We start from the raw sequence: 24318 nt of genomic DNA, 5'->3' as shown, positions 1-24318 counted from the left end.
GGCATATTGAGTATTTGTGGCAAATGTGGTCCTATGAATGAAAACATATCCTACATATCAGATGTTTACATTACGATTCATGACAGTAGCAAAATCACAGTTGTGAAATGGCAATGAAAATAATGTTATGGTTGGGGGGTCACCACAACCTGAAGAACTGAATTAAGGGGTCGCGGCATTAGGAAGGTTGAGAATCACTGGTATACAGCAACTGCAGTGTCCACATTTGAAATGGCCTCTAAAGTTAGAATTTTTAGTAATGAATGTTGAAGCTTATTTAAATAGGACAATTGCTTATTTACAACTGAAAACAGAATCTTGACATTTGGGAGTTGTAGTTGCTGGGATTTATAGTTCACCAACAATCACAGAACATTCTGAACCCCACCAATGATAGAACTGGGCCAAACCTCCCACACAGAACCCCCATGACCACCAGAGTGGGCCACAGCAACGTGTGGCAGGGTATGGCTAGTCCTATGTAAAATCATATTACGTATTTTTGACATTAATATTGAAATCTGAGATATATACAGAAAGTCTGAATATATTTCAATATGAGGAACTGTATTAAGGGGTCACGGCATTAGGAAGGTTGAGAAGCACTGGCTTAGGTGGACAGTAAGCTAGGCTTGACAGTTGGGTGCTCAATCCGACTCGGGCTTCGAACAGCCGGTGATTAGCCAACTGTGCTACATCCCGGTCACAAAAGATTGGGGAAGATGTTCCCCATCCCGCCCCAGACCCGTTTTGCCCACCTTGGTCTCAGTTTGCCTCTTTTTGCAGGTGAACACGCTCTCTGTTCAACTGCAAGCCGAATTCACGGAAGTCATGAACGAAATCTGGGCCAACGATGCCGTCAGCAGCGCCGTCCTCATCTCGGGAAAGCCGGGGTGCTTCATCGCTGGGGCCGACATCAAGTAGGTTTGCCCAAGGAGGCGGGGGTGGGCTAGTGGGGCCTTTGGTGGGGGGTGGGCACCCATCTTTGGGGAGTGGGTTTTGCCACCCACCAGGGATTCCGGCCGTGAAAGAATTCCGCAATGCATGATTCTCCCTTCTGCTTGCAGCATGATTGAGGCCTGCAAATCGAACGAAGAAATCGTCCAGCTCTCTCGGGAAGGACAGAAGATGATGGACAAGCTGGAGAAGTCCCCCAAGCCCATTGTGGCCGCCATCAGTGGCTCCTGCCTTGGAGGGGGCCTGGAGGTAAGGCCCAAGAAGGAAGGGGTACCCCATATTTCTGGACCAAAGACAATTTGAGCTTTCTCTGCAGTGGGTTGTTGTAGGTTTTTTCGGGCTATATGGCCATGTTCTAGAGGCATTCTCTCCTGACATTTCGCCTACATCTATGGCAAGCATCCTCAGAGGTTGTGAGGTCTGCTGGAACTAGAAAAAAAGGGTTTATATATCTGTGGAATGACAAAGGACTCTTGTCTGCTGGAGCTAGGTGTGAATGTTTCAACTGGCCACCTTGATCAGCATATAATGGCCTGACAGTGCCTGGAGCAAACTTTTGTTGAGAGGTGATTAGATGTCCTTGTTACTTTCCTCTCTGTTGTTGTGCTGTTGTAATTTGAGAACACAGAAATGCTGGACCACACCAACAACCACCATGTCAGATTACACAGAAAAGCCATTGAAATCCACAAGATGCATGTGGACAATTTCAACAGAAAGGAGGAAACCATGAAAATAAACAAAAAAACTCTAAAATTACAACAGCACATCAACAGAGAGGAAACAAACATAAATAACATTTATAACTCAGGAACAAAAATTGTGTAACGGAGTGTAATTAAAACCTCAAAAACGTTGACTCTTGTGATGTTGTTGGGTAGCGAGTCCCATCATGCTTCCCCATTGGGCAGGCAGGCTGGGCTGGTCTTGCAAACTCCTGGATCCTTGCTGGTTTGTCTCCTCTGGCCCTGAGAGGCTGGGATGTTCCTCTGGATCTGGAGAGGAGTGTCTGAAGAACGGCCTTGGGGATAATCCTTGTGCCGGCAGGACTGCTGACCAACAGGTTGGCGGTTCAGATCCGAGGAGTGGGTTGAGCTCCCACCTCAGCTCTAGCTTCCCATGCAGGGACATGAGAGAAGCTGCCCACAGGATGGTAAAACATCCAGGCATCCCCTGAGCAACGTTCTTGCAGACGGCCAATTTTCTCACACCAGAAGCAACTTGCAGTTTCTCAAGTTTCGCTCCGGACATGGGGGAAAAAAAACATTTCGTGGGATTGTCCTGAATCAGAAGCCTTGGAGGGGTCTTCTCTCTGAGCAGGGTTGTGGGGTGCGTGGCAATTGTGCGATAGAGCCCCAATAAAAATAATTGTTGTTATTATTGGGGTGTTGGCGCAACTGGCTGGGTGTCAGCTGCATTAAGGTCACTACTGACCAAAACGTCATGAGTTCGAAGCCAGCCCGGGTTGGAGTGGGTTTCCAACCAATTATGTGTAGCCTGTTGTCGACCTTTGCAACCCGAAAGACAGTTGCATCTGTCAAGTAGGAAATGTAGGTACCACCTATGTGTGGGGAGGCTTATTTAACTAATTTACGAGGCCATAAAAAATCTCCAGGAAAAGTATGCGGGGAATGCGGAAAGTACTTCATCAGTGTCGCAGATGGACTGTGAAGCGACAGCTCCCCTGGTAGCCAGAAAATTGGAATGTTAAATAGCCTCTGACTGTCTGTTTATATATGTTGTGTGTCTATGGCATTGAATGTTTGCCATGTATGAGTACATGGTAATCCGCCCTGAGTGCCCTGTGGGGTGAGAAAGGAGGAGTATAAATACTATAAATAAATAAAAAATGTTTGGTTTCCGGGCTATATGGCCAATGTGTTCTAGCACCATTTCCTCCTGGCATTCTGCCTGCATCTGTGGCTGGCATCTTCAGAGGATCCAACCACAGATGAAGGTGAAACTTCAGGAGAAAATGCTGCTAGAACAGGGCCATACAGCCCAGAAATCACACAACACCCCAGTGATTCCGGCCATGAAAACCTTCAATGATAATAATAATTTATTGTCGAAGGCTTTCATGGCTGGAATCACTAGGTTCTTGTGGGTTTTTTTGGGCTATAGAGCCATGTTCTAGAGGCATTTCTCCTGACGTTTCGCCTGCATCTATGGCAAGCATCCTCAGAGGTAGTGAGGTCTGTTGGAATTAGGACAATGGGTTTATATATCTGTGGAATGGCTGGGGTGGGGCAAGGAGCTCTTCTCTGCTGCAGTTAGGTGTGAATGTTTAGCTGATCACCTTCATTAGCATTTGAAGGCCTGGCTGAGCCTGGGAAAATCCCCTGTTGAGAGGTGTTAATCTGTGCCTGGTTGTTTCCTCTCTGTTGTTTTGCTGTTGTAATTTTAGAGTTTTTTACAGTTTTTTAATACTGGTCGCCAGATTTTGTTCATTTTCATGGTCTCTTCCTTTCTGTTGAAATTGTCCACATGCTTCTTGTGGATTTCAATGGCTTCTCTGTGTAGTCTGACATGGTGGTTGTTGGAGTGGTCCAGCATTTCTGTCTTCTCCAATAAAATGCTGTGTCCAGGCTGGTTCCTCAGGTGCTCTGCTATGGCTGACTTCTCTGGTTGAAGGAGTCTGCAGTGCCTTTCATGTTCCTTGATGCGTGTGTTGGGCAATGCGGCTGCGTTTGGTGGTCCCTCTGTAGACGTTGTCCACAGTTGCATGGGATACAGTAGACTCCTGCGGAGGTGAGAGGATCCCTCTTGTCCTTTGCTGAACGTAGCATTTGTTGGATTTTCTTGGTGGGTTTGTAGATTGTTTGTATGTTGTGTTTCCTCATCAGCTTCCCTATGCGGTCAGTGGTTCCCTTGATGTATGGCAGAGATTTTCCCAGGCTCAGGCAGGCCTTCAAATGCTAATGAAGGTGATCAGCTGAAACATTCACACCTAACTGCAGCAGGGAAGAGCTCCTTGCCCCACGCCAGCCATTCCACAGATATATAAACCCATTTTTCCTACTTCCAACAGACCTCACTACCTCTGAGGATGCTTGCCATAGATGCAGGCGAAACGTCAGGAGAAATGCCTCTAGAACATGGCTCTATAGCCCGAAAAAACCCACAAGAACCTAATAATAATAATTGTTTGTTTGTTTGTTTGTTTGTTTGTGGCTCACCTCTCTTACGGCGAGGTGATGCACAACACAGTCAAAACACATTGCCACAAAATGCATACATTAAAACACACCAGCAAAAGTGCATATATTAAAATGCATAGTTTTTTGAAATGCATTATAAATGCACAATGGAACCCTTCCTTCTTTCTTCCCCTTCTCTGTGGCTCTTTCCTTCCAGGTGGCCATTGCCTGCCAGTACCGAATCGCCACCAAAGACAAGAAGACGGTCCTGGGGACGCCAGAGGTGCTGCTGGGGCTGCTGCCGGGGGCCGGGGGCACTCAGCGCCTGCCCAAGATGGTGAGCGGAGGGGCGGACCCTCATGGGGCCCGGAGAGGGGGAGCGGTCAGCATATACCTCCCTTCCCTGTACCTGACGCTGCCCTTCCTTCCCTCAGGTGGGGATCCCGTCGGCCTTTGACATGATGCTGACCGGGCGCAACATTCGTGCCGACAAAGCCAAGAAGATGGGCCTGGTGGACCAGCTGGTGGACCCTCTGGGTGAGGCAGGGGCCCTTTTGACCACACATGAGCTCCCATACAAGTTCCTTAACTTACAGCAAGCATGGGAAAACTTGGGCCTTCCTCCAAGTGTTTTGGACTCCAGCTCCCACAATTCCTAACAGATTCATAGAATTGGAAGAGACCTCTTGGGCCATCATCCAGTCCAACCCCATTCTGCCAAGAAGCAGGAATATTGCATTCAAAGCATCCCTGACAGATGGCCATCCAGCCTCTGTTTAAAAGCCTCCAAAGAAGGAGCCTCCACCACACTCCGAGGCAGAGAGTTCCACTGCTGAACGGCTCTCACAGCCCAAGTTGGCCCATGTCTGCTCTAAAGACTACAGGCTGAACCTACACCAGCAGCTAAAAAAGGCAAATGTGATTTTAGGTGCATCAAGAGGAATAAATAATAATAATAATTATTGTTGTTGTTGTTGTTATCATAATTGTTGTTGTTGTTTACAGTATGTAAATTCTGCCCTTCTCGCCCCAAAAGGAACTCAAAGCAGATCACAGAACACATAAATGGCAAACATTCAATGCCAATTATATGAAGACAGGACAGACAGATACAGGCACACACACACACATATATATACAGGCTTTTGGCATCTTTTGGAAGCCATGCTCGGTTCTGGCTGTCGCTCCATCTTCCCTGCCAAAGAGCATTCGTAACTAGGTTCTTGTGGGTTTTTTCAGGCTATATGGCCATGTTCTAGAGGCATTCTCTCCTGACGTTTTGCCTGCATCTATGGCAAGCATCCTCAGAAGTAGTGAGGTCTGTTGGAACTAGGAAAATGAGTTTATATATCTGTGGAATGACAAGGGTGGGACAAAGGACTCTTGTCTGCTGGAGCTAGGGGTGAATGTTTCAACTGACCACCTTGATTAGCATTTGATGGCATGGCAGTGCCTGGGGGGAATCTTTTGTTGAGAGTGATTTGATGTGCCTGATTGTTTACTCTCTACTGTTTTGCTGTTGTAATTTTTGAGTCTTTTTTAATACTGGGAGCCAGATTTTGTTCATTTTCATGGTTGAAAATGAAAATGAACGAAATCCACAAGAAGCATGTGGACAATTTCAACAGAAAGGAAGAAACCATGAAAATGAACAAAATCTGGTTCCCAGTATTAAAAAAACTCAAAAATTACAACAGCAAAACAGCAGAGAGGAAACAATCGGGCACATCAAATCACTCTCAACAAAAGATTCCCCCCAGGCACTTCCAAATGCTGCTAGAATGCGGCCATATAACCAGAAACCACACAACACCCCGGTGGTTCCAGCCGTGAAAGCCTGCATTGTTTTGCCACAGTTTGCATGAGCTGTAGTGAACTGGTGATGGCAAATTAAAATGTTACACTTCTGGGCACCTTGACCCGCTTTGCGCTTGCAGGTCCGGGCATCAAGAGCCCCGAGGAGCGGACGCTGGAGTACCTGGAGGAGGTGGCCGTGTTCTTCGCCCGGGGTCTGGCCAACAAGACCGTCTCCCGCAAGAAGGACAAGGGCCTGGTCCAGAGTGAGTGGGGTTGGCTGACCGTCCTGGCGGATCCCCTGACCCTCCTTTGCTTCCTGGGCCAAGCTCATGCTTGACTGCCCCTGGGGACCCTCCCAGGTTCCCTCCCCTTGAAGCCGCTCTGCCTTGCCTTGCCTTGCAGGGGTGACGGACTACGCGATGGCCATCCCCTTCGTGCGCCAACAGATCTACAAAACGGTGGAGGGACGGGTCCAGAAGCAGACCAAAGGCCTCTACCCAGCACCTCTCAACATCATTACGGTAAGGGCCTCCTTCCTGCGGGACTGCTACTGTATCAAAACACATTTTAATGTGTGGGTTTGTGGAATTTTTGCAATGTTTGTGTGTTTTAATTGTTCTGTAACCCACCTCGAGCCAAGAGGGGAGGCGGGTAAGAAAGAAAATAATAATAATAATAATTATTATCTGTGGGATACGAAACTGATGGGTTTTCAGCCAAGCAGGAAGGAATCCCACTGGAGCATTGCAGCGCACCCAAATACCTGGGAGTCACTCAGTTCAACATCTACACAAATGACCAGCCACTGCCAGAAGGGACAGAGAGTTTCATCTATGCTGATGGTCGTGCCATCACCGCTCAAGCAGGGAGCTTTGAGATGGTAGAACAGAAGCTCTCCGAAGCTCTAGGTGCTCTTACTGCCTATTACAGGGAAAAACAGCTGATCCCTAATCCATCTAAAACACAGACATGTGCCTTTCATCTCAAGAACAGACAAGCATCCCGAGCTCTGAGGATCACCTGGGAAGGAATCCCACTGGAGCATTGCAGCACACCCACATACCTGGGAGGAGTCACTTTGGACTGTGCTCTGACCTACAAGAAGCACTGCCTGAACATCAAGCAAAAAGTGGGTGCTAGAAACAACATCATACAAAAGCTGACTGGCACAACCTGGGGATTACAACCAGACACAGTGAAGACATCTGCCCTTGCGCTGTGCTACTCTGCTGCTGAGTATGCATGCCCAGTGTGGAACACATCTCAACACGCTAAAACAGTGGATGTGGCTCTTAATGAGACATGCCGCATTATCACGGGGTGTCTGCGCCCCACACCACTGGAGAAATTACACTGCTTAGCCGGTATTGCACCACCTGACATCCGCCGGGAAGTGGTAGCCAATAGTGAAAGGACCAAGGCAGAGACATCTCCAGCTCATCCCCTGTTTGGGTATCAGCCAGCACGTCAACGACTTAAATCAAGAAATCGTTTTCTAAGATCTACAGAGACACTCGCTGGAACACCCCAGCAAGCGAGAGTCCAAAAGTGGCAGGCTCAAACCCAGCACCTCAACCAATGGCTGATACCAAATGAGAGACTCCCCCCTGGGCACACAGAAGAGTGAGCGACTTGGAAGGCGCTGAACAGACTGCGCTCTGACACCACGAGATGCAGAGCCAACCTCAAGAAATGGGGCCACAAAGTGGAATCCTCGACATGAGAGTGTGGAGAAGAGCAAACCACTGACCACCTGCTGCAATGCAACCTGAGCCCTGCCACATGCACAAGGGAGGACCTCCTTGCGGCAACACCAGAGGCACTCCAAGTGGCCAGATACTGCTCAAAGGACATTTAATCCACTACCAAGCTTGCAAAATCTGTGTTTTGTCTGTTTGTTTGTTTGTTTGTTTGTTTTGTTCTGTTAGAAATGTAATACAATTGACTGGTTGCCCCTGAACACGATAGATAAATAAATAACGGGATGGAGGAGCCGACCATCGCTCCATTGCCATGGACCGATCACCATCTGATCAGTTTTAGACTAACTGTGCCTTCTAACCTCCGCAGGGGTGGTGGACCCATTAGAATGGTCCGCCCCAGGAGACTGATGGATCCAAATGGTTTTCTGACGGCTCTTGGGGATTTTTCCACCTCCTTGGCTGGCGACTCTGTCGATGCTCTGGTCCTTCACTGGAATAGTGAGTTGACCAGGGCAATTGACACAATCGCTCCGGAACGCCCCCTCTCGAGTAACCGAGCTAAACCAGCTTCTTGGTTTACCGAGGAACTGGCAGCGATGAAGCGAAAGAAGAGGAAGCTAGAGTGCGTGTGGCGCCAGAATCCCACCAATCCAGCTCAAACACACCTGAATGCCTTTTTAAGGTCCTACGGTGTGGCAATTGCGGCGGCTCAGAAAACATTCATCACAGCCAATATTGCATCCGCGAAGAATCGTCCAGCTGAGCTTTTCCGAGTTGTCAGGGGCCTGTTAAATCCGCCAAAAAGCGAGGCTTCGGATAACTCGGTGGCTCGCTGTGAAGCATTTGCTCGATCTTTCGCGGATAAAATTGAGCGGATCCGGTCAGGCTTTGACGTCATGTTAACGGCAGTCTCTGGGGATGTAACGAGAGCATCTGCTTGTCCAGTTTTATTGGATTCTTTTCAATTGGTTCAGCTTGAGGATGTGGACAGGATCCTTGGAGAGGTGCGACCCACCACATGCATCCTAGACCCCTGCCCTTCCTGGCTGATCAAGGAAGCCAGAGGGGGTTTGGCGGAGTGGGTGAAGGTGATGGTTAATGCCTCCTTACAGGAAGGAATATTTCCAGCGAGCTTAAAGCAAGCTATTATAAAACCGCTGTTGAAGAAACCATCACTGGATCCCACTCAATTCGACAACTATCGGCCAGTCTCCAATCTCCCCTACTTGGGCAAAGTCATGGAACGTGTGGTGGCAACACAACTCCAGGGGTTTCTGGTAGACACTGATTATCTGGATCCGGCACAGTCTGGCTTTAGGCCGGGACATGGAACTGAGACAGCCTTGGTCGCCTTGGTAGATGATCTGCGCAGGGAACTGGACAGGGGGAGTGTGTCCCTGTTAGTTCTGCTGGACCTCTCAGCGGCCTTCGATACCGTCGATCACGGTATCCTTCTGGGTCGCCTCATGGACATGGGGCTCGGGGGCACTGCTCTGCAGTGGCTCCGATCCTTCCTTGAGGGACGGACCCAGAAGGTGTTACTGGGTGACACCTGTTCAACCCCACAACCGTTGTTGTGTGGAGTCCCACAGGGTTCAATTCTGTCCCCGATGTTATTTAACATCTACATGAAGCCGTTGGGAGAGATCATTCGGAGTTTCGGAATGAGATGTTATCTCTACGCAGATGATGTCCAAATCTGTCACTCCTTTCCACCTGTCACCAAGGAGGCTGTCCAGACCTTGAACCGGTGTTTAGCTGCTGTATCGGACTGGATGAGAGCTAACAAATTGAAATTGAATCCAGACAAGACAGAGGTCCTACTGGTCAGTCGTAAGGCCGAACAGGGCATAGAGTTACAGCCTGTGTTAGACGGGGTGACACTCCCCCTGAAGACGCAGGTTCGCAGCTTGGGAGTGATCCTGGACTCACCGCTGAGCCTGGAACCTCAGGTCTCAGCGGTGGCCGGGAGAGCTTTCGCACAATTAAAACTTGTGCGCCAGCTGCGCCCGTACCTTGGGAAGTCAGATCTGGCCACGGTGGTCCACGCTCTTGTCACATCCCGGTTGGATTACTGCAACGCACTCTACGTGGGGTTGCCTTTGAAGACTGCTCGGAAACTACAATTAGTCCAGCGAGAAGCAGCCAGATTGCTCACCGGGGCGTCATACAGGGAGCATACCACCCCCCTGTTATGCCAGCTCCACTGGCTGCCGATCCAATTCTGAGCACAATTCAAAGTGCTGGTTTTAACCTACAAAACCCTATACGGTTCCGGCCCAGTGTATTTGTCCGAACGTATCTCCCTCTACGTCCCACCTCGGAGTTTAAGATCATCTGGGGAGGCCCTGCTCTCGACCCCGCCTCTATCTCAAGCGAGGCTGGCGGGGACGAGGAGCAGGGCCTTCTCGGTGGTGGCCCCTCACCTATGGAACTCACTCCCCGGGGAGATCAGATCAGCGACCTCCCTTCTGTCGTTCAGAAAAAAACTGAAGACCTGGATCTGGGACCAAGCTTTTGGACATTCTGGCAGCTAAAATAAGGACCCATTGATGAGCAGGAATTGTTGGAATGAATGGACATTTCGGAACTCTGAATTTCACTGTGCATGAAATTGTTTTTATTATATTATGTAGTGATATGTTTTAATGCTGCTAAATGTTTATACTGTTTTACATATACTGTTTTATATATGACAGGCATCGAATTTGTGCCTTTGTTTGTAAGCCGCCCTGAGTCCCCCCTCGGGGGTGAGAAGGGCGGGGTATAAGTAACTGCAATAAATAAATAAAGCCTAGCATTTATTTTATGCTAATTGTGCATTTTTAAAATTATTTTCAAAATTGTTTTTTTAATAGGATGGCTTTAAAAATATCTATATAACATATTTACTCGATTCTAATGCTTACCTTTTTTGACTAAATTACCTTCTCAAAATTAGGGTGTGCATTAGATTCGCAGGTGTGGTGTCTTGGCGGTGGATACACAAGTGGCTTTTATTATTTATTACTACTACTACTATTAGTAGTAGTATTACTACTAGTAGTAATAGTAATAGTATTACTACTACTACTAGTAGTAGTAGTATCTATTGTTACAGTAAGTCATTACAGGATCGTGTATGTGTGTGTGTGTGTGTGTTAAAGAAAACCTTATACTGTTGATTATTATGTGCAGCTGCTAATGTAGGTCAACTAGTAAGTTTGGACTAGTATACCCGGTGGGGTATAACTGTATGGATTTTAGGATGCAGTTCAGCTTTTGCTCTGAGAAGCCTTTGCTGAGGCATTGTGCTCAATTATTTGTCCTGCTCTCTCATTTGGAGGAAGCTGAAGAAGCCTTATTCTGTATTGCTTACAAGGACTATGTAAGTTTGTTGCACTGTTTGTTATGTTTGCAACACCGCACCCCCCCCCCCCCTACACACACACCTGTTGTGGTGTTTTCTTGGCCCAGTTTCTTCCTGACTGCCTCACCTGAGCGAGCGTGCTTTGCCCAGAGGTGTGTCTCCATCAATTATGTCTCCTTCTTGTGCCCTGGAGAGAAATGCTTTGGGGGAGAATGGCTGACCTTGTGTCCCTCCTTTACTCAGGTTGTGAAGACTGGCCTGGAGCAGGGGAACGAAGCCGGCTACCTTGCGGAGTCCCAGGTAATGGAAGGACCTTTGGATCCCTGGCTGGGAAAGAGGAGAGGGGCTGGGGGCTGCTTCTGGTTCCGGTTTGGGGTATGGGGGTGAGATGGACCCATACTCTGGCCTGCCTGCCTGCATGCCTCCTTCCAGCTTGGTGTGTGTTTTTCTTCTCTTTGCGCATCCTTTGGCTTGGCCACGTGGGCTGTACCAATAAGCATGCTCAGCCACTCACCTGAGGACAGGTAATGTTTCATGTGCCCTTTCCTGCAGTGCCTCCTTTGCCGACCTTTGCCTCCATTCATTGGTTCCTGCTCTCATTTGTCCATCTGATCTAGACTTGGGTCCAGAACATCCTTCCACTCATGTCTTGTTAGTTCATTCTCCTTTCATGGTTTCCCCTTCACATGAAGTTTCAGTGGTGTCTGACTCTGGGACTCTGGTGCTCATCTTCATTTCTAAGCCGAAGAGCCGGCATTGTCCATAGACACCTCCAAGGTAATGTGGCCCAATGGCAGGACTGCATGGAGCACCGTTACCATCCCGCCGGAGCAGCACCTATTGGTCTACTCACATTTCATGTTTTCAAACTGCTCAGTTGGCAGAAGCTGGGGCTAACAGCGAGAGCTTACCCTGTCCTGCGCATTCAAACCGTTAACCATCCGGTCAGCGAGTTCTCCAACTTAGCAGTTTAACCTTCTGCACCACCGTGGGGCTGTTAAAACAACGCCCCTCTTCCTTTACAGCAGGCGCTTCAGGTGTTTTGGACTTCAATAATAATAATAATAATAATAATAATAATAATAATAATATCAGCATAATCTTTATTTATACTCCACCACCATCTCCCCAAAGGGACACAGGGTGGCTAACAAGAGGCCAAGCCCAAGAATTACAATAAAGCATTCACACACATCAGTGCCTTGAGGCCGTGACTGGATGGTTGCATGCCAGCAGGTTGAGGGTGAATCCAGCGAAGACGGAGATCCTTTGGCTGGGCCGTCCGGGTGAGAGGGAGATCCAGCTGCCGACCCTGGATGGCGAGACACTACGTCCATCACCTTCTGTAAAGAGTCTTGGTGTCTTATTGGACACCTCTGCTGCTCACAATGGAGGCCCAGATCTCTGCTGTGAGCAGATCTGCGTTTTTCCACCTACGTCAGGCTAGGCGACTGGCTCCCTTCCTATCTAGGAACGACCTGGCTACGGTGATCCAGGCGACGGTCATCTCGAGGCTTGACTACTGTAACGCCCTCTACATTGGCCTTCCTTTGTCAGTGATCCGGAAACTGAAGCTGGTGCAAAATGCGGCGGCTCGTCTTCTCGCTGGGGTACCGGCGAGGTGTCGTATCACCCCAATTCTCCAACAGCTGCACTGGCTTTCGATTGAGTACCGGATCACTTTCAAGGTGCTGGTACTAACCTTTAAGGCCTTCTATGGTCTGGGGCCGGCGTACCTGAGGGCCCGCTTATCCCCCTTATACCAACCCCAGAGATTACTCCGGTCTGAAGACCAAAATCTGCTTGAAGTCCCCAACATCCGGACTTATCATCTGTCCTCGACTAGGCAGAGAGCCTTCTCGATTGTGGCCCCTTATTGATGGAATGCCTTGCCAGTTGAAACCCGAACCATCTGAGAGCTACTTGCTTTTTGGAAAGCCTGTAAGACCTTTCTTTTCTGACAAGCTTTCGATGGGTGAATAACTCGGGACTATGTCTGTTCTCGTTTTTATTGTATTTTAAAGTTGGTTGTATTGTTTTAATCTACTGCTGTAAACCGCTCTGAGCCAAATTGGGAGTGGCGGTATACAAGTCTAATAAGTAAATAAATAAAAATGTACATGCATTCATCGTCATGCATCCAAATATTCCCATATCCTTTTCTCCCTCCTTGGAGAAGCACCTCTTAGGCCAGACCCTGCTTCCCTGCGGCCGCCAACACATCGTTCCAAAACTTCCATAACTTTAAAATGCCAAAACGTCTCTCCCTAAGCACAATGCCAAGGACCAGATCTCTGTTTTCCATACAGCAGAACCTGACTCCCTGCACAAAATCCAAGACTCCAAAAGTGCACTTCTTCCTCTTCCCTTGAGAAAGGAGCCCCAAAGTGACCAGACCGCTCCCTTGCAAATCTGCCATTCTGTTGCACTCCAGAACAGGAATAACCCTCTGCCTTCAAAACACCACACGTTGAGTAGGAAAACAGTCCTTTTTATTGAAAATAAGTAAAAGCAGCAAAGTAAAAAAACACTTTAAGAGAATAGGTAAATCCAATTAGGTAGGAAGATAAGCAGGAACAAAGTATTCCAATGTAGGGTTTAGCCAAGTTCAAAGACAAAGTCCAGACTTCGCTAATAAAATCCAAAGAAGCGGGAAAACATTGATCCGAACCATGAGTATATAATCACAAGAGTCAAACCATAAACAAGAAATCCTTAAACATGAATCTTCTAAGCAAGTCTTCCATAAGACAAGAGCAAGAACTTTGCAGGATTCTGAAACGATGCTTCATCTGACTATATTTCCCATGGTTGGAACTTTATATCCCCTTGTTAAGCCATTCCAAGCGCTCAGAAATTGGTTTCGTTTTCCCTGAATGCCTCTCACCCTTATCTCTCGAAGCCTGGCAGGACGGCGAAAGCCTTGGCCAAATTGTCTGTTTTGGCTAAATTCCACCCGTCTGTCTATATGCTCATTAGTTCCTCCAGGTGCCAAGTTGTTTTCATGCCCCAAATCCTGGGAACTCTCTAGGAGCAATTCAGGGAGCAAACTATCATCCCTATGCCCTGTAGGAACATTCTCATGGGAAACTACACTTTGAACCGGCATCTCCATGTCATTCTCTGCATTAATATCCTTCACCAGACCATCGCCATCTTGACCCTCATTGACTTCATTCCCCAGATCTAAAGCACCTTGATCTTGAAACACAATCACAGGCTGAACTCCAACACACTCCATAGTACACCATCTCTCTCCTTCCCATGGAGCAGAGCATGGCGGGTGAACCAGACTCCTCAGGTCTGCCACACTTTGAGCATTATTAGACTGAGTCTTTTATAGGAATATTCTGCTGATGTCATCCCAAAGTTGTAAATGAATAATAGACGTCTTCCATCCTGGATCCATCTCGATTTCCTGGCCAGATGTTGATTCTTCTTGATTGGTGTTCGCCTTGTGTTGACTTCCTTCTTGACATAAGGAATGCTGTAAACATTTCTGTTATCACTCTCCCAATTCTTATAAGAGTTTAATTTTTCAGTTGCTATTAGCAACTTTTAATTACAGTCCAGCAAACAGGTTTCGCCATTGCAAGCCTTGGCCTTTTAGAATTGGTGTCTCCAAAATTAAAACTCCATCCATACAACTTCCATTCTTCCATTTATTCCCACACATCGTTTTAAATCCACATTTATCAAATCTGCACATTAAATTTCTTATTACAGGAGTTGAAGTCCAAAACACCTGGAGGGAGGGCCCAAATTTGCCCAGGCCTGTGCTAGCCAGTGGTCCTTGAACAGCAAGGAGATGGTTCTGCACTGTGTGAAGGGGCCCAGTCTTACAATTCCTGCCTTCAGTGTGTGTGTGTGTGTGTGTGTGATTATGTGCCCTGGTCTGACCCTCTCTGGTTCCCACCCTTTTCTCCCTGCGTAATAACCCCATGCTTCTGTGGCCAGAACCTGTGACCATCTCTCCCTCCTCTCTCTCTCTCTCTCTCTCTCTCTCTTTGTCTCCTTGCAGAGATTTGGGGAGCTCGGGATGACCCCGGAGAGCAGGGCCCTGATTGGGCTGTACCACGGACAGGTCCAGTGCAAGAAGAACAAGTTCGGGCAGCCAAAGCAACCTGTCAAGTAAGTCCAGCTGTGGACCAGTTGAGGGGGATTCTTCAGGATAGTGTCGCTCCTTTGTGGTCAATCACCCTAACGTAAAACTAATACACTGTAAACATTGTAAACATATAGCTAGTAAGACAAAATCATTTAGGCAGGCTAATATTTTTCAAATGATTCATCACATCCAAAGAAGGAAGCCTTAATCACCAGCAGCAATAGATCTTGCTGGTCAAAAGGTTGGCAGTCCAAAGCCCGGGTTGGGGTGAGCTCCCGACCTTCAGCCCAGCTCACTGTCCACCTAAGCAATCGAAAACAGCCATGAACTGCAAGTAGAGAAATTAGGCACTGTGTTGCACTCCAGGACAGGAAAAGCTCTCTGTCTGTAAACACCACACCGTGGATTGGAAAAGAATCCTTTTATTGAAGATAATTAAAAAGCAGCAAGTAAAAAGCACTTTAAAGAAATAGGTAAATCCAATTAGGTAAGAAGATAGGCAGGAGCAAAAATAGTCCAGGGTGAAGTTCAGCAAAGTCCATAAAAACAAAGTCCACACTTCTCTAAATATAATTCAGGAAAACAGGAAACATTAATCCAAGGCATGAGTAGGCATTCATATATTCCAAGAGTCCAAACCATGAACAAGAAATACTTAGACAAGAATCTTCCAAGCAAAGCTTCCATGAAACAAAGGACGAGAACTACACTTGATTCCAACAATGCTTCATCTGACTATATTTCCCATTCTTGGAACTTTTTATCCCCTTGTGAAGCTATTCCACACACTCATGAATTGGTTTCGTTTTACTTGAGTTCCCCTTAATTTTTTCTGTCGGAGCCTGGCAGACCACCAAAGGCACTGTTTGGCCTGTCTGTTTTGACTAATTTCCTCACGCCTATCTATTTGTTCATTAAGTTTTGCAGCTAGGCCAGGTGCCCAGTTGTTTTCAAGCCCCAAATCCTGGAAACCCTCGGTAGCAATTCAGGGAGTACACTATCATCCCCACACCTTTCAGGAACATCCTCATGGGAAACTACACTTTGCACAGAGGTTTCCTGGTCCTTCTTTGCATCAGTATCATTGACCAAACCATTGCCATCTTGAAATTCATTGGCATCACTTCCCACATCCAAAGCACCCTGATCCTGAAACACAATCACAGGCTGAACTCCCAACACACTGCTTAATCAGGGAGGTCTTTTACGCCACCATAAAGGAAATATCAGAAATGGCAGTGATCAAAGGAAGGAGGAAGTCAGTGATCAAGGGCTCTTCATCATAGAGGGTGGAGTGACAGCACACCTCTGTGTTAGATGGGGTGACACTCCCCCTGAAGACGCAGGTTCGCAGCTTGGGGGTGATCCTGGACTCATCGCTGAGCCTGGAACCCCAGGTCTCGGCGGTGGCCGGGAGAGATTTTGCACAATTAAAACTTGTGCGCCAGCTGCGCCCATACCTTGGCAAGTCGGATCTGACCACAGTGGTCCACGCTCCTGTTACATCCCGAATAGACTCCTGCAACGCACTCTATGTGGGGTTGCCTTTGAAGACTGTTCAGAAACTCCAACTACTCCAGCGGGAGGCAGCCAGACTGCTCACCGGAGCGTCATACAGGGAGCATACCACCCCCCTGTTGTATCAGCTCCACTGGCTGCCGATCCAGTTCCGAGCACAATTCAAAGTGCTGGTTTTGACCTACAAAACCCTATACGGTTCTGGCCCAGTGTATCTGTCCGAACGGATCTCCCTCTACGTCCCACCCCGGAGTCTAAGCTCTTCTGGGGAGGCCCTGCTCTCGACCCCGCCTCTATCACAAGTGAGATTGGCGGGGACGAGGAGCAGGGCCTTCTCGGTGGTGGCCCCCCACCTGTGGAATTCGCTCCCCGGGGAGATTAGATCGACGACATCACTCCTTTCCTTTAGGAAAAAACTGAAGACATGGATTTAGGACCAGGCATTCCGTTAATCGGGCAGATAAAGAAAGGACTTTGACAATGGTCAGGAAATGACTAATGGAATGGAATTATGGATCTCTGAAAGACGAACGCTGAGCTTGTGAATAGTTTTTATATGATATGTTATATACTGATTGTTTAAACTGTGATAACTGTTTTAACTATGGTTTTTGTACATTATGTGTAATTTGTATAGGCATCGAATTGTGCCTTTTTTGTAAGCCGCCCTGAGTCCCCCCCTCGGGGGTTGAGAAGGGCGGGGTAAAAGTACCCGAAATAAATAAATAATAATAAATCGAGCACAACCTCCAGGACGCCAAAGTTGGGGAAAATGCCGACATAATACCTCTATCTGTTGCCTGTCCTGTCTTTTTAACGGCATTGAATGTTTGCCGTGCATATCTTCTGTGATCCACCCTGAGTCCCCTTTGGGGTGAGAAGGGCGGAATATAAACACAGTAAATAAATAAACAAATAAATAAAATCAGTTAAATCACTTTATACAATGTGTGGATTTGTGTAGAATCGCGTAGCCCCCGGCTGGAGGTTTTCTTGTTTATTGACACCTGAATGTTTAACTCCATTGAGGTATCTGAGGAAGTGGGTTTTCCTCCCCCACAAGGCCAGGATAAAATTTAGTAAACGGATTTAGTCTGAAAGGTGTGCTGCGTTTCCTTATTTATTTATTTTTTGCCCATTGTTTCCTGCATTTATCTACCAAATGAGAGCTAACCTTGTTGTCTGTTTCTGTGTTGTGTTTGTCTGTGTTCCACTCATGTCTTTCCCTCTTCCTCCCTCCTTAGGACCCTGGCCATCCTGGGGGCCGGCCTGATGGGGGCGGGCATCGCCCAGGTCTCTGTGGACAAGGGGCTGACCACCATCTTGAAGGACACGGCCCTGGAGGGCTTGAGCCGCGGGCAGCAGCAGGTCTACAAGGGGTAGGCCCACTTTACTGTCCATCCCAGACATGGCGGGGTTTGGGGTCTTCCATTTGTCCTTTCACACGGTTGCAAATTCTGGGAGGCTTCAGAACTATTCCAAAAGAAAACGAATTAGTCTAGCAAACGAATTAGTCCAATGTGGGCGAGGCAAAACTGCGGTTAGGTGGATCTGTAATTGGCTAAGCGGACGAACCCAGAGGGTGCTTCTCCCAAGGCTTCCTCTTTATCCTGGAAAGGAGGGAGGAGCAGAGTGCCATCAGCAGGGTTCCATCCTGGGCCCAGTCCTCTCCATGATCTTTATTAATGACTTAGATGAAGGGTTGGAAGGCAGGATCATCAAGTTTGCAGACAAGACCAAATTGGGAGGGAGAGCCAATACTGCAGAGGACAGGAGCAGGATTCAAAGGGATCTTGACAGATTAGAGAGATGATGGGCCAAAACTAACAAAATGAAGTTCAACAGGGACAAATGCAATATACTCCACTTTGGCAGGAGAAACGAAATGCAAAGAGACAGAATGGGGGACGATGCCTGGCTCAAGAGCAGGACGTGTGAAAAAGATCTTGGAGTCCTCGTGGGGAGGAAGTTAAACATGAGCCAGGAATGTGATGCAGCAGCAAAAAAGGCCAACGGGATTTTGGTCTGCATCAAGTGTCTAGATCCAGGAAAGTGTCTAGATCCAGGAAAGTCATGCTCCCCATGCTCTATTCCGCTTTGGTTAGACCACACCTGGAATATTGTGTCCAATTCTGGGCACCACAATTCAAGAGAGAGATTGACAAGCTGGAAAGTGTCCAGAGAAGGGCAACTCAAATGATCAAGGGTCTGGAGAACAAGCCCTATGAGGAGCGGCTTAAGGAGCTGGGCATGTTTAGCCTGAAGAAGAGAAGACTGAGAGGGGATATGATAGCCATGTATAAATATGTGAGAGGAAGCCACAGGGAGGAGGAGGGAGCAAGCTTCCTTTCTGCTTCCTTGGAGACTAGGACGCAGAACAATGGCTTCAAACTACAAGAGAGGAGATTCCATCTGAACATGAGGAAGAACTTCCTGACTGTGAGAGCCGTTCAGCAGTGGAACTCTCTGCCCTGGAGTGTGGTGGAGGCTCCTTCTATGGAGGCTTTTAACAGAGGCTGGATGGCTGTCTATTATGGGTGCTTTACACCCATAGTACTGACAGGTTCATTGTGGGGGATGTGGTCACAAAGATAGGCATTTTGTTCTTCCTTGTTCTGTGTAAGGGAGAGGTAGGAGATGTTGGCTCTGCTAAAGGGATAGGTGCCTACCGCCCAATGGTCTGGGGAGGTGGAAGGTGAGAGTTGGCCTCACAGAGATGTGACCATTGTACCTTGGAAGCCTTGTAGACATGTCTCCTTTGAGACGGATGTAGGCTTGTCTTGTTCATGTGCAGTTTTTCACTTCCATGGGGCTCCTGGGCCCTTATTTATTTCTCGTGTCAGGGCAGCCAGTCAAATATATTACATTTCTAACAGAACAAAGCAAACAAACAGAGAAAATACAAAATGTGTGAGTTTGGTAGTTGATTAAATGTCCTTTGACCAGTCTCTGGCCCCTTGGAGTGTCTCTGGTGTTGCCACAAGAAGGTCCTCCATGGTGCATGTGGCAGGGCTCAGGGTGCATTGCAGCAGGTGGTCTGTAGTTTGCTCTTCTCCGCACTCGCATGTCGTGGATTCCACTTTGTGGCCCCATTTCTGAAGGTTGGCTCTGCATCTCGTGGTGCCAGAGCGCAGTCTGTTCAGCGCCTTCCAAGTCGCCCAGTCTTCTGAGTGCCCAGGGGGGAGTCTCTCATTTGGTATCAGCCATTGGTTGAGGTTCTGGGTTTGAGCCTGCCACTTTTGGACTCTCGCTTGCTGAGGTGTTCCAGCGAGTGTCTCTGTAGATCTTAGAAAACTATGTCTAGATTTAAGTCGTTGACGTGCTGGCTGATACCCAAACAGGGGATGAGCTGGAGATGTCTCTGCCTTGGTCCTTTCACTATTGGCTGCCACTTCCCAGCAGATGTCAGGTGGTGTGATACCGGCTAAACAGTGTAATTTCTCCAGTGGTGGAGGGAGCAGACATCCCGGGCCCTGAACACCAGCAAATAAATATGGAGGGATGGCTGTATGCCTTTTTAAAAAGGTCCTGAAACTGTGAAGTGTTTTGTGCAACTAAGGGAGGGGGGAAATAGGACAAAGGGTAAAATAGATTCCAGCTACAGATAGGATTGTATTTGAGGGTGAAATATAGGCAGGGGGTGGTGGACGTTGGGGAGCTTCTTTTGCACACCCGGATCTCCGTCCTACAAACTCGAACCCGCGTGTTTCTCCTTCCCAGCTTGAATGACAAGGTGAAGAAGAAGAACCTGACCTCCTTTGAGCGGGACACCATCCTCAGCAACCTGACGGGGCAGCTGGACTACAAGGACTTTGGGAAGGCCGACATGGTCATCGAGGCCGTCTTTGAGGACCTCAGCATCAAGCACAAAGTGCTCAAGGAGGTGGAAGCGGTGAGTGGGGATCAGGGCCATCCCTCAGGAGGGTGTCACTCCTCCTTGAGTGGGGGTGGTACCCTCCCAGCGAATGCTCCGGGTCGCTCCTCAGTGACGCTCCCTGAGAGACCTGTATTAAGGCTGGGCTTGGTGTCCCTCCCATTGGGCACATGGATCTCCCCCCAGTGAAGCCTCACCTGGATCGTGAAGCTTTGGGCATCCTTCCTGCATCTAAGGCCTGTTTCCTCTCTGCAGGTGGTCCCTCCTCATTGCATCTTTGCCAGCAACACCTCCGCCCTCCCCATCCACCAGATAGCGTCCGCCAGCCAAAGACCCGAGAAGGTGAGTCCTGTCGTTGGCTGTCTTCTGCTGTCCGCTCTGGAAAGGCTGAGGGATGGGTGGCCCTGAGGGAGGGCCACATCTCCCCCTTTGACCCCAGCATGGGCCTGGAAGGCGAGGACTCTGCCTTGCCAGCCACACGCCAGCCTTGCTGAACTGGGCAAAAAGGGTTGCTTCGTGTTTATGCTTTTGTTTACCATCCCAAGGTTAGGAATGGGTGGGGGCAAGGGGTCAAGAGACATTTAGTAACCCACTTGCGATGTTCTCTTCGCTATGGGTGTGGGGAAACCAGCCTGCGTTCACAACTAAATGTCCTTTGGGTTGCTGTGAGTTTCCCAACTGTCTGGCCAAGTTCCAGAAGCATTCTCTCCTGACATTTTGCCCACATCTATGGCAGGCATTCTTGGAGATTGAGGGGCCTGGGTTGTTGCGAGTTTTCTGAGCTGTCTGGCCATGTTCCAGAAGCATTCTCTCCTGACATTTCACCCACATCTATGGCAGGCATCCTTGGAGATTGAGGGGCCTGGGTTGTTGCGGGTTTTCTGAGCTGTCTGGCCATGTCCCAGAAGCATTCTCTCCTGACATTTTGCCCACATCTATGGCAGGCATCCTTGGAGATTGAGGGGCCTGGGTTGTTGCGAGTTTTCTGAGCTGTCTGGCCATGTTCCAGAAGCATTCTCTCTTGACATTTCATCCACATCTATGGCAGGCATCCTTGGAGATTGAGGGGCCTGGGTTGTTGCGAGTTTTCTGAGCTGTCTGGCCATGTTCCAGAAGCATTCTCTCCTGACATTTCACCCACATCTATGGCAGGCATCCTTGGAGATTGAGGGGCCTGGGTTGTTGCGGGTTTTCTGAGCTGTCTGGCCATGTTCCAGAAGCATTCTCTCTTGACATTTCACCCACATCTATGGCAGGCATCCTTGGAGATTGAGGGGCCTGGGTTGTTGCGAGTTTTCTGAGCTGTCTGGCCATGTTCCAGAAGCATTCTCTCCTGACATTTCGCCCACATCTATGGCAGGCATCCTTGGAGATTGAGGGGCCTGGGTTGTTGCGAGTTTTCTGAGCTGTCTGGCCATGTTCCAGAAGCATTCTCTCCTGACATTTCACCCACATCTATGGCAGGCATCCTTGGAGATTGAGGGGCCTGGGTTGTTACGAGTTTTCTCCTTCTTTGGAAGCTTTGAAACAGAGGCTGGATGGCCATCTGTCAAGGGTGATTTGAATGCAATATTCCTGCTTCTTGGCAGAATGGGGTTGGACTGGATGGCCCATGAGGTCTCTTCCAACTCTTTGATTCTATGATTCTATGACCCTGGGTCTCCCCATCTTGCCAGCCACACACCAGCCTTGCAGTTTGTGCCTCATCGGAGCTGAACTGGGCAAAAGGGTTGCTTTGTGTTTATGTTTTTGTTTATCAGCCCAAGTTTAGGAATGGGTGGGGGCAAGGGGCCAAGAGACATTGAGTTACCCACTTGCAATGTTCTCTTAGCCATGGCTTTCAGGAAATGGGCATGCCTTCACAACTAAATGTGCTGTGAGTTTTCTGGCCATGTTCCAGAAGCATTCTCTCCTGACATTTTGCCCACATCTATGGCAGGCATCCTCAGAGGTTGTGAGGTCTCTGAAAATGCCCTTTGCTTGATTCTGGGCTGTGATGTTCCCCCAGGGATTCAGTATCCCTTTCCCTCATTTGGGGGAGGGATCACCCCAGTCTCCTAAGGGAGTGTTTCTCAAACTCTGCTCTTCCATGTGTTTTGGACTTCAGTTCCCAGAAATCCCAGCCGGTTTACCAGCTGTTAGGACTTGTGGGAGATGAAGCCCAAAACATCTGGAGGAGCAGAGTTTGAGAAACATGGGGATCCACGGTCCACCCATAAGGATCCCCAATATTGGAATGTGCCAGGGAGATTCAGTGTCCATTTCTGCCACTTGCCACAAGGGGGCATTGCCTTCCACCAGCTCAAGGCCTCGGATATTTCCTCTGCCGTAAACAGAGTGGGAAGCAGGTAGAGGAAGCCCTTTCTGCCCAGGAGACTAGGATGCAATGCAACAATGGCTTCGAACTACAGGAAAGGAAGGAGATTCCACCTGAACATGAGGAAGAACTTCCTGACTGTGAGAGAGAGCTGTTCAGTAGTGGAACTCTCTGCCCTGGGGTGTGGTGGAGGCTCCTTCTTTGGAGGCTTTTAAACAGAGGCTGGATGGCCATCTGTCAGGGGTGCTTTGAAGGTGATTTTTCTGCTTCTTGGCAGAATGGGGTTGGACTGGATGATGGCCCACCAGGTCTCTTCAAACTCTAGGATTTTAGGATTCTATGGTGTGAGTCAAATCTAAAAAGGAGAATCAGAGCTCAAAAAATTATTTCCCAGATAGCCAATTATAACAATAGCAGCAAGAGGTAGAAGTGAGATTTTTAAAATTTGATTTATCAGACAGGGAAATATAGAGAAATAATCCCAATGCTGCTTCTTCAAATTATAACGATGACATCTCCACTACAGAACTAGCTCACCAAAATACAGAGGGAGTATGATTGTTGAAACCAACTGTATGTAAAAGCTAGGAACTGGGAACCACTGGAACTGAGAAACTTAAAAATAATTCTTTAAAAGATTCCCCCTGCCACCATATTAATAATAAACAGGCTGAAGTATTATTGATAGTTTGATCTGTGAACACGCACAGTGCCACTATAGTTTTCTTAGAGGCTGTTAAAAGCTGACTTGAATAACGCTTTGATCACACAGGCATTCACACTGAGGCTGGTATAAGTTGATAAAAATAACAAGAACATTTATTGAACAGGCTTGAATGATTCAGGTACAAATGCTTAATGGTTTCAGTAAAATACTGGCATTAAAACACTTGTGGTTGCGTTTGAGTAAAGATCTTAGAAACTTCTGGGTTACAAGTCTTAAAAGTTACCACACAGAAAATTACTTCAGGAAATGAATCTCTGAAAGTAACTTCCAAAAATACCCCTTAGGAATCTAGCCAAAAGCCCTAAACTTCCTTAGGAAATGAACAGACCACTAAAGGGGTTCTGCTCCACACAGTATTCTAGCTATAATTCTCAATAGCTGTTCTGAATACTAAATAAAAGACTGACCCAAACTGCTCTTGCTAACACCCACACTTCTCTCTACCTGATCCAAAGTCCCACCGGCAAACTGGGACCTCAAGCCTCAGTTTAAAAGCCACTTTTTTCCTTTAGATCACTTAGGCTCTGCCCCCATCTTTCTAACCAATCCTAGCCTTCTAATTTTCCCTCCAAGACTAGAGCACACCTCCTTAAGGCAAACCTAACCTAAGATGGCGTCTCCCTTTCCTAAAATGGATGCCGCGGCTTCGCCAGGCCCACTTTCTTAGGCCTAAGCTAGCCTGCTAAGGGAATCATTACACCAAGATTCCAAAACCCGCAAATATATCCATACACAAGATAGCATGAATCCAAGGCAGGCCACCTATGCTACACATAAAACTAGAAACAGGAACAAACTTAGAAACTTGAATACATTAATCCGAAGACG

At 47.9% G+C, this 24318-nt stretch overlaps 1 protein-coding gene across 1 annotated transcript in view; it reads left to right on the top strand.

The window, feature by feature from the left end:
- The window catches only part of HADHA (hydroxyacyl-CoA dehydrogenase trifunctional multienzyme complex subunit alpha), a 59880-nt gene that overhangs the window by 20295 nt on the left and 15267 nt on the right, over positions 1–24318 (top strand). Inside the window, exons 4-14 of the mRNA XM_060754799.2 lie at positions 787–920; positions 1068–1206; positions 4315–4434; positions 4532–4634; positions 6035–6157; positions 6297–6415; positions 11190–11246; positions 14968–15077; positions 17817–17951; positions 20293–20464; positions 20702–20788. Coding sequence (XP_060610782.2) covers positions 787–920; positions 1068–1206; positions 4315–4434; positions 4532–4634; positions 6035–6157; positions 6297–6415; positions 11190–11246; positions 14968–15077; positions 17817–17951; positions 20293–20464; positions 20702–20788 — 1299 coding nt within the window. The remainder of the gene's footprint in view (positions 1–786; positions 921–1067; positions 1207–4314; positions 4435–4531; positions 4635–6034; positions 6158–6296; positions 6416–11189; positions 11247–14967; positions 15078–17816; positions 17952–20292; positions 20465–20701; positions 20789–24318) is intronic.

This window comes from Anolis sagrei, chromosome 1 (assembly GCF_037176765.1).
Source record: "Anolis sagrei isolate rAnoSag1 chromosome 1, rAnoSag1.mat, whole genome shotgun sequence".
Classification (NCBI taxonomy): domain Eukaryota; kingdom Metazoa; phylum Chordata; class Lepidosauria; order Squamata; family Dactyloidae; genus Anolis; species Anolis sagrei.
Note: the sequence above shows the minus strand (reverse complement) of the source record. Positions and strands in the feature narration are given on the sequence as shown.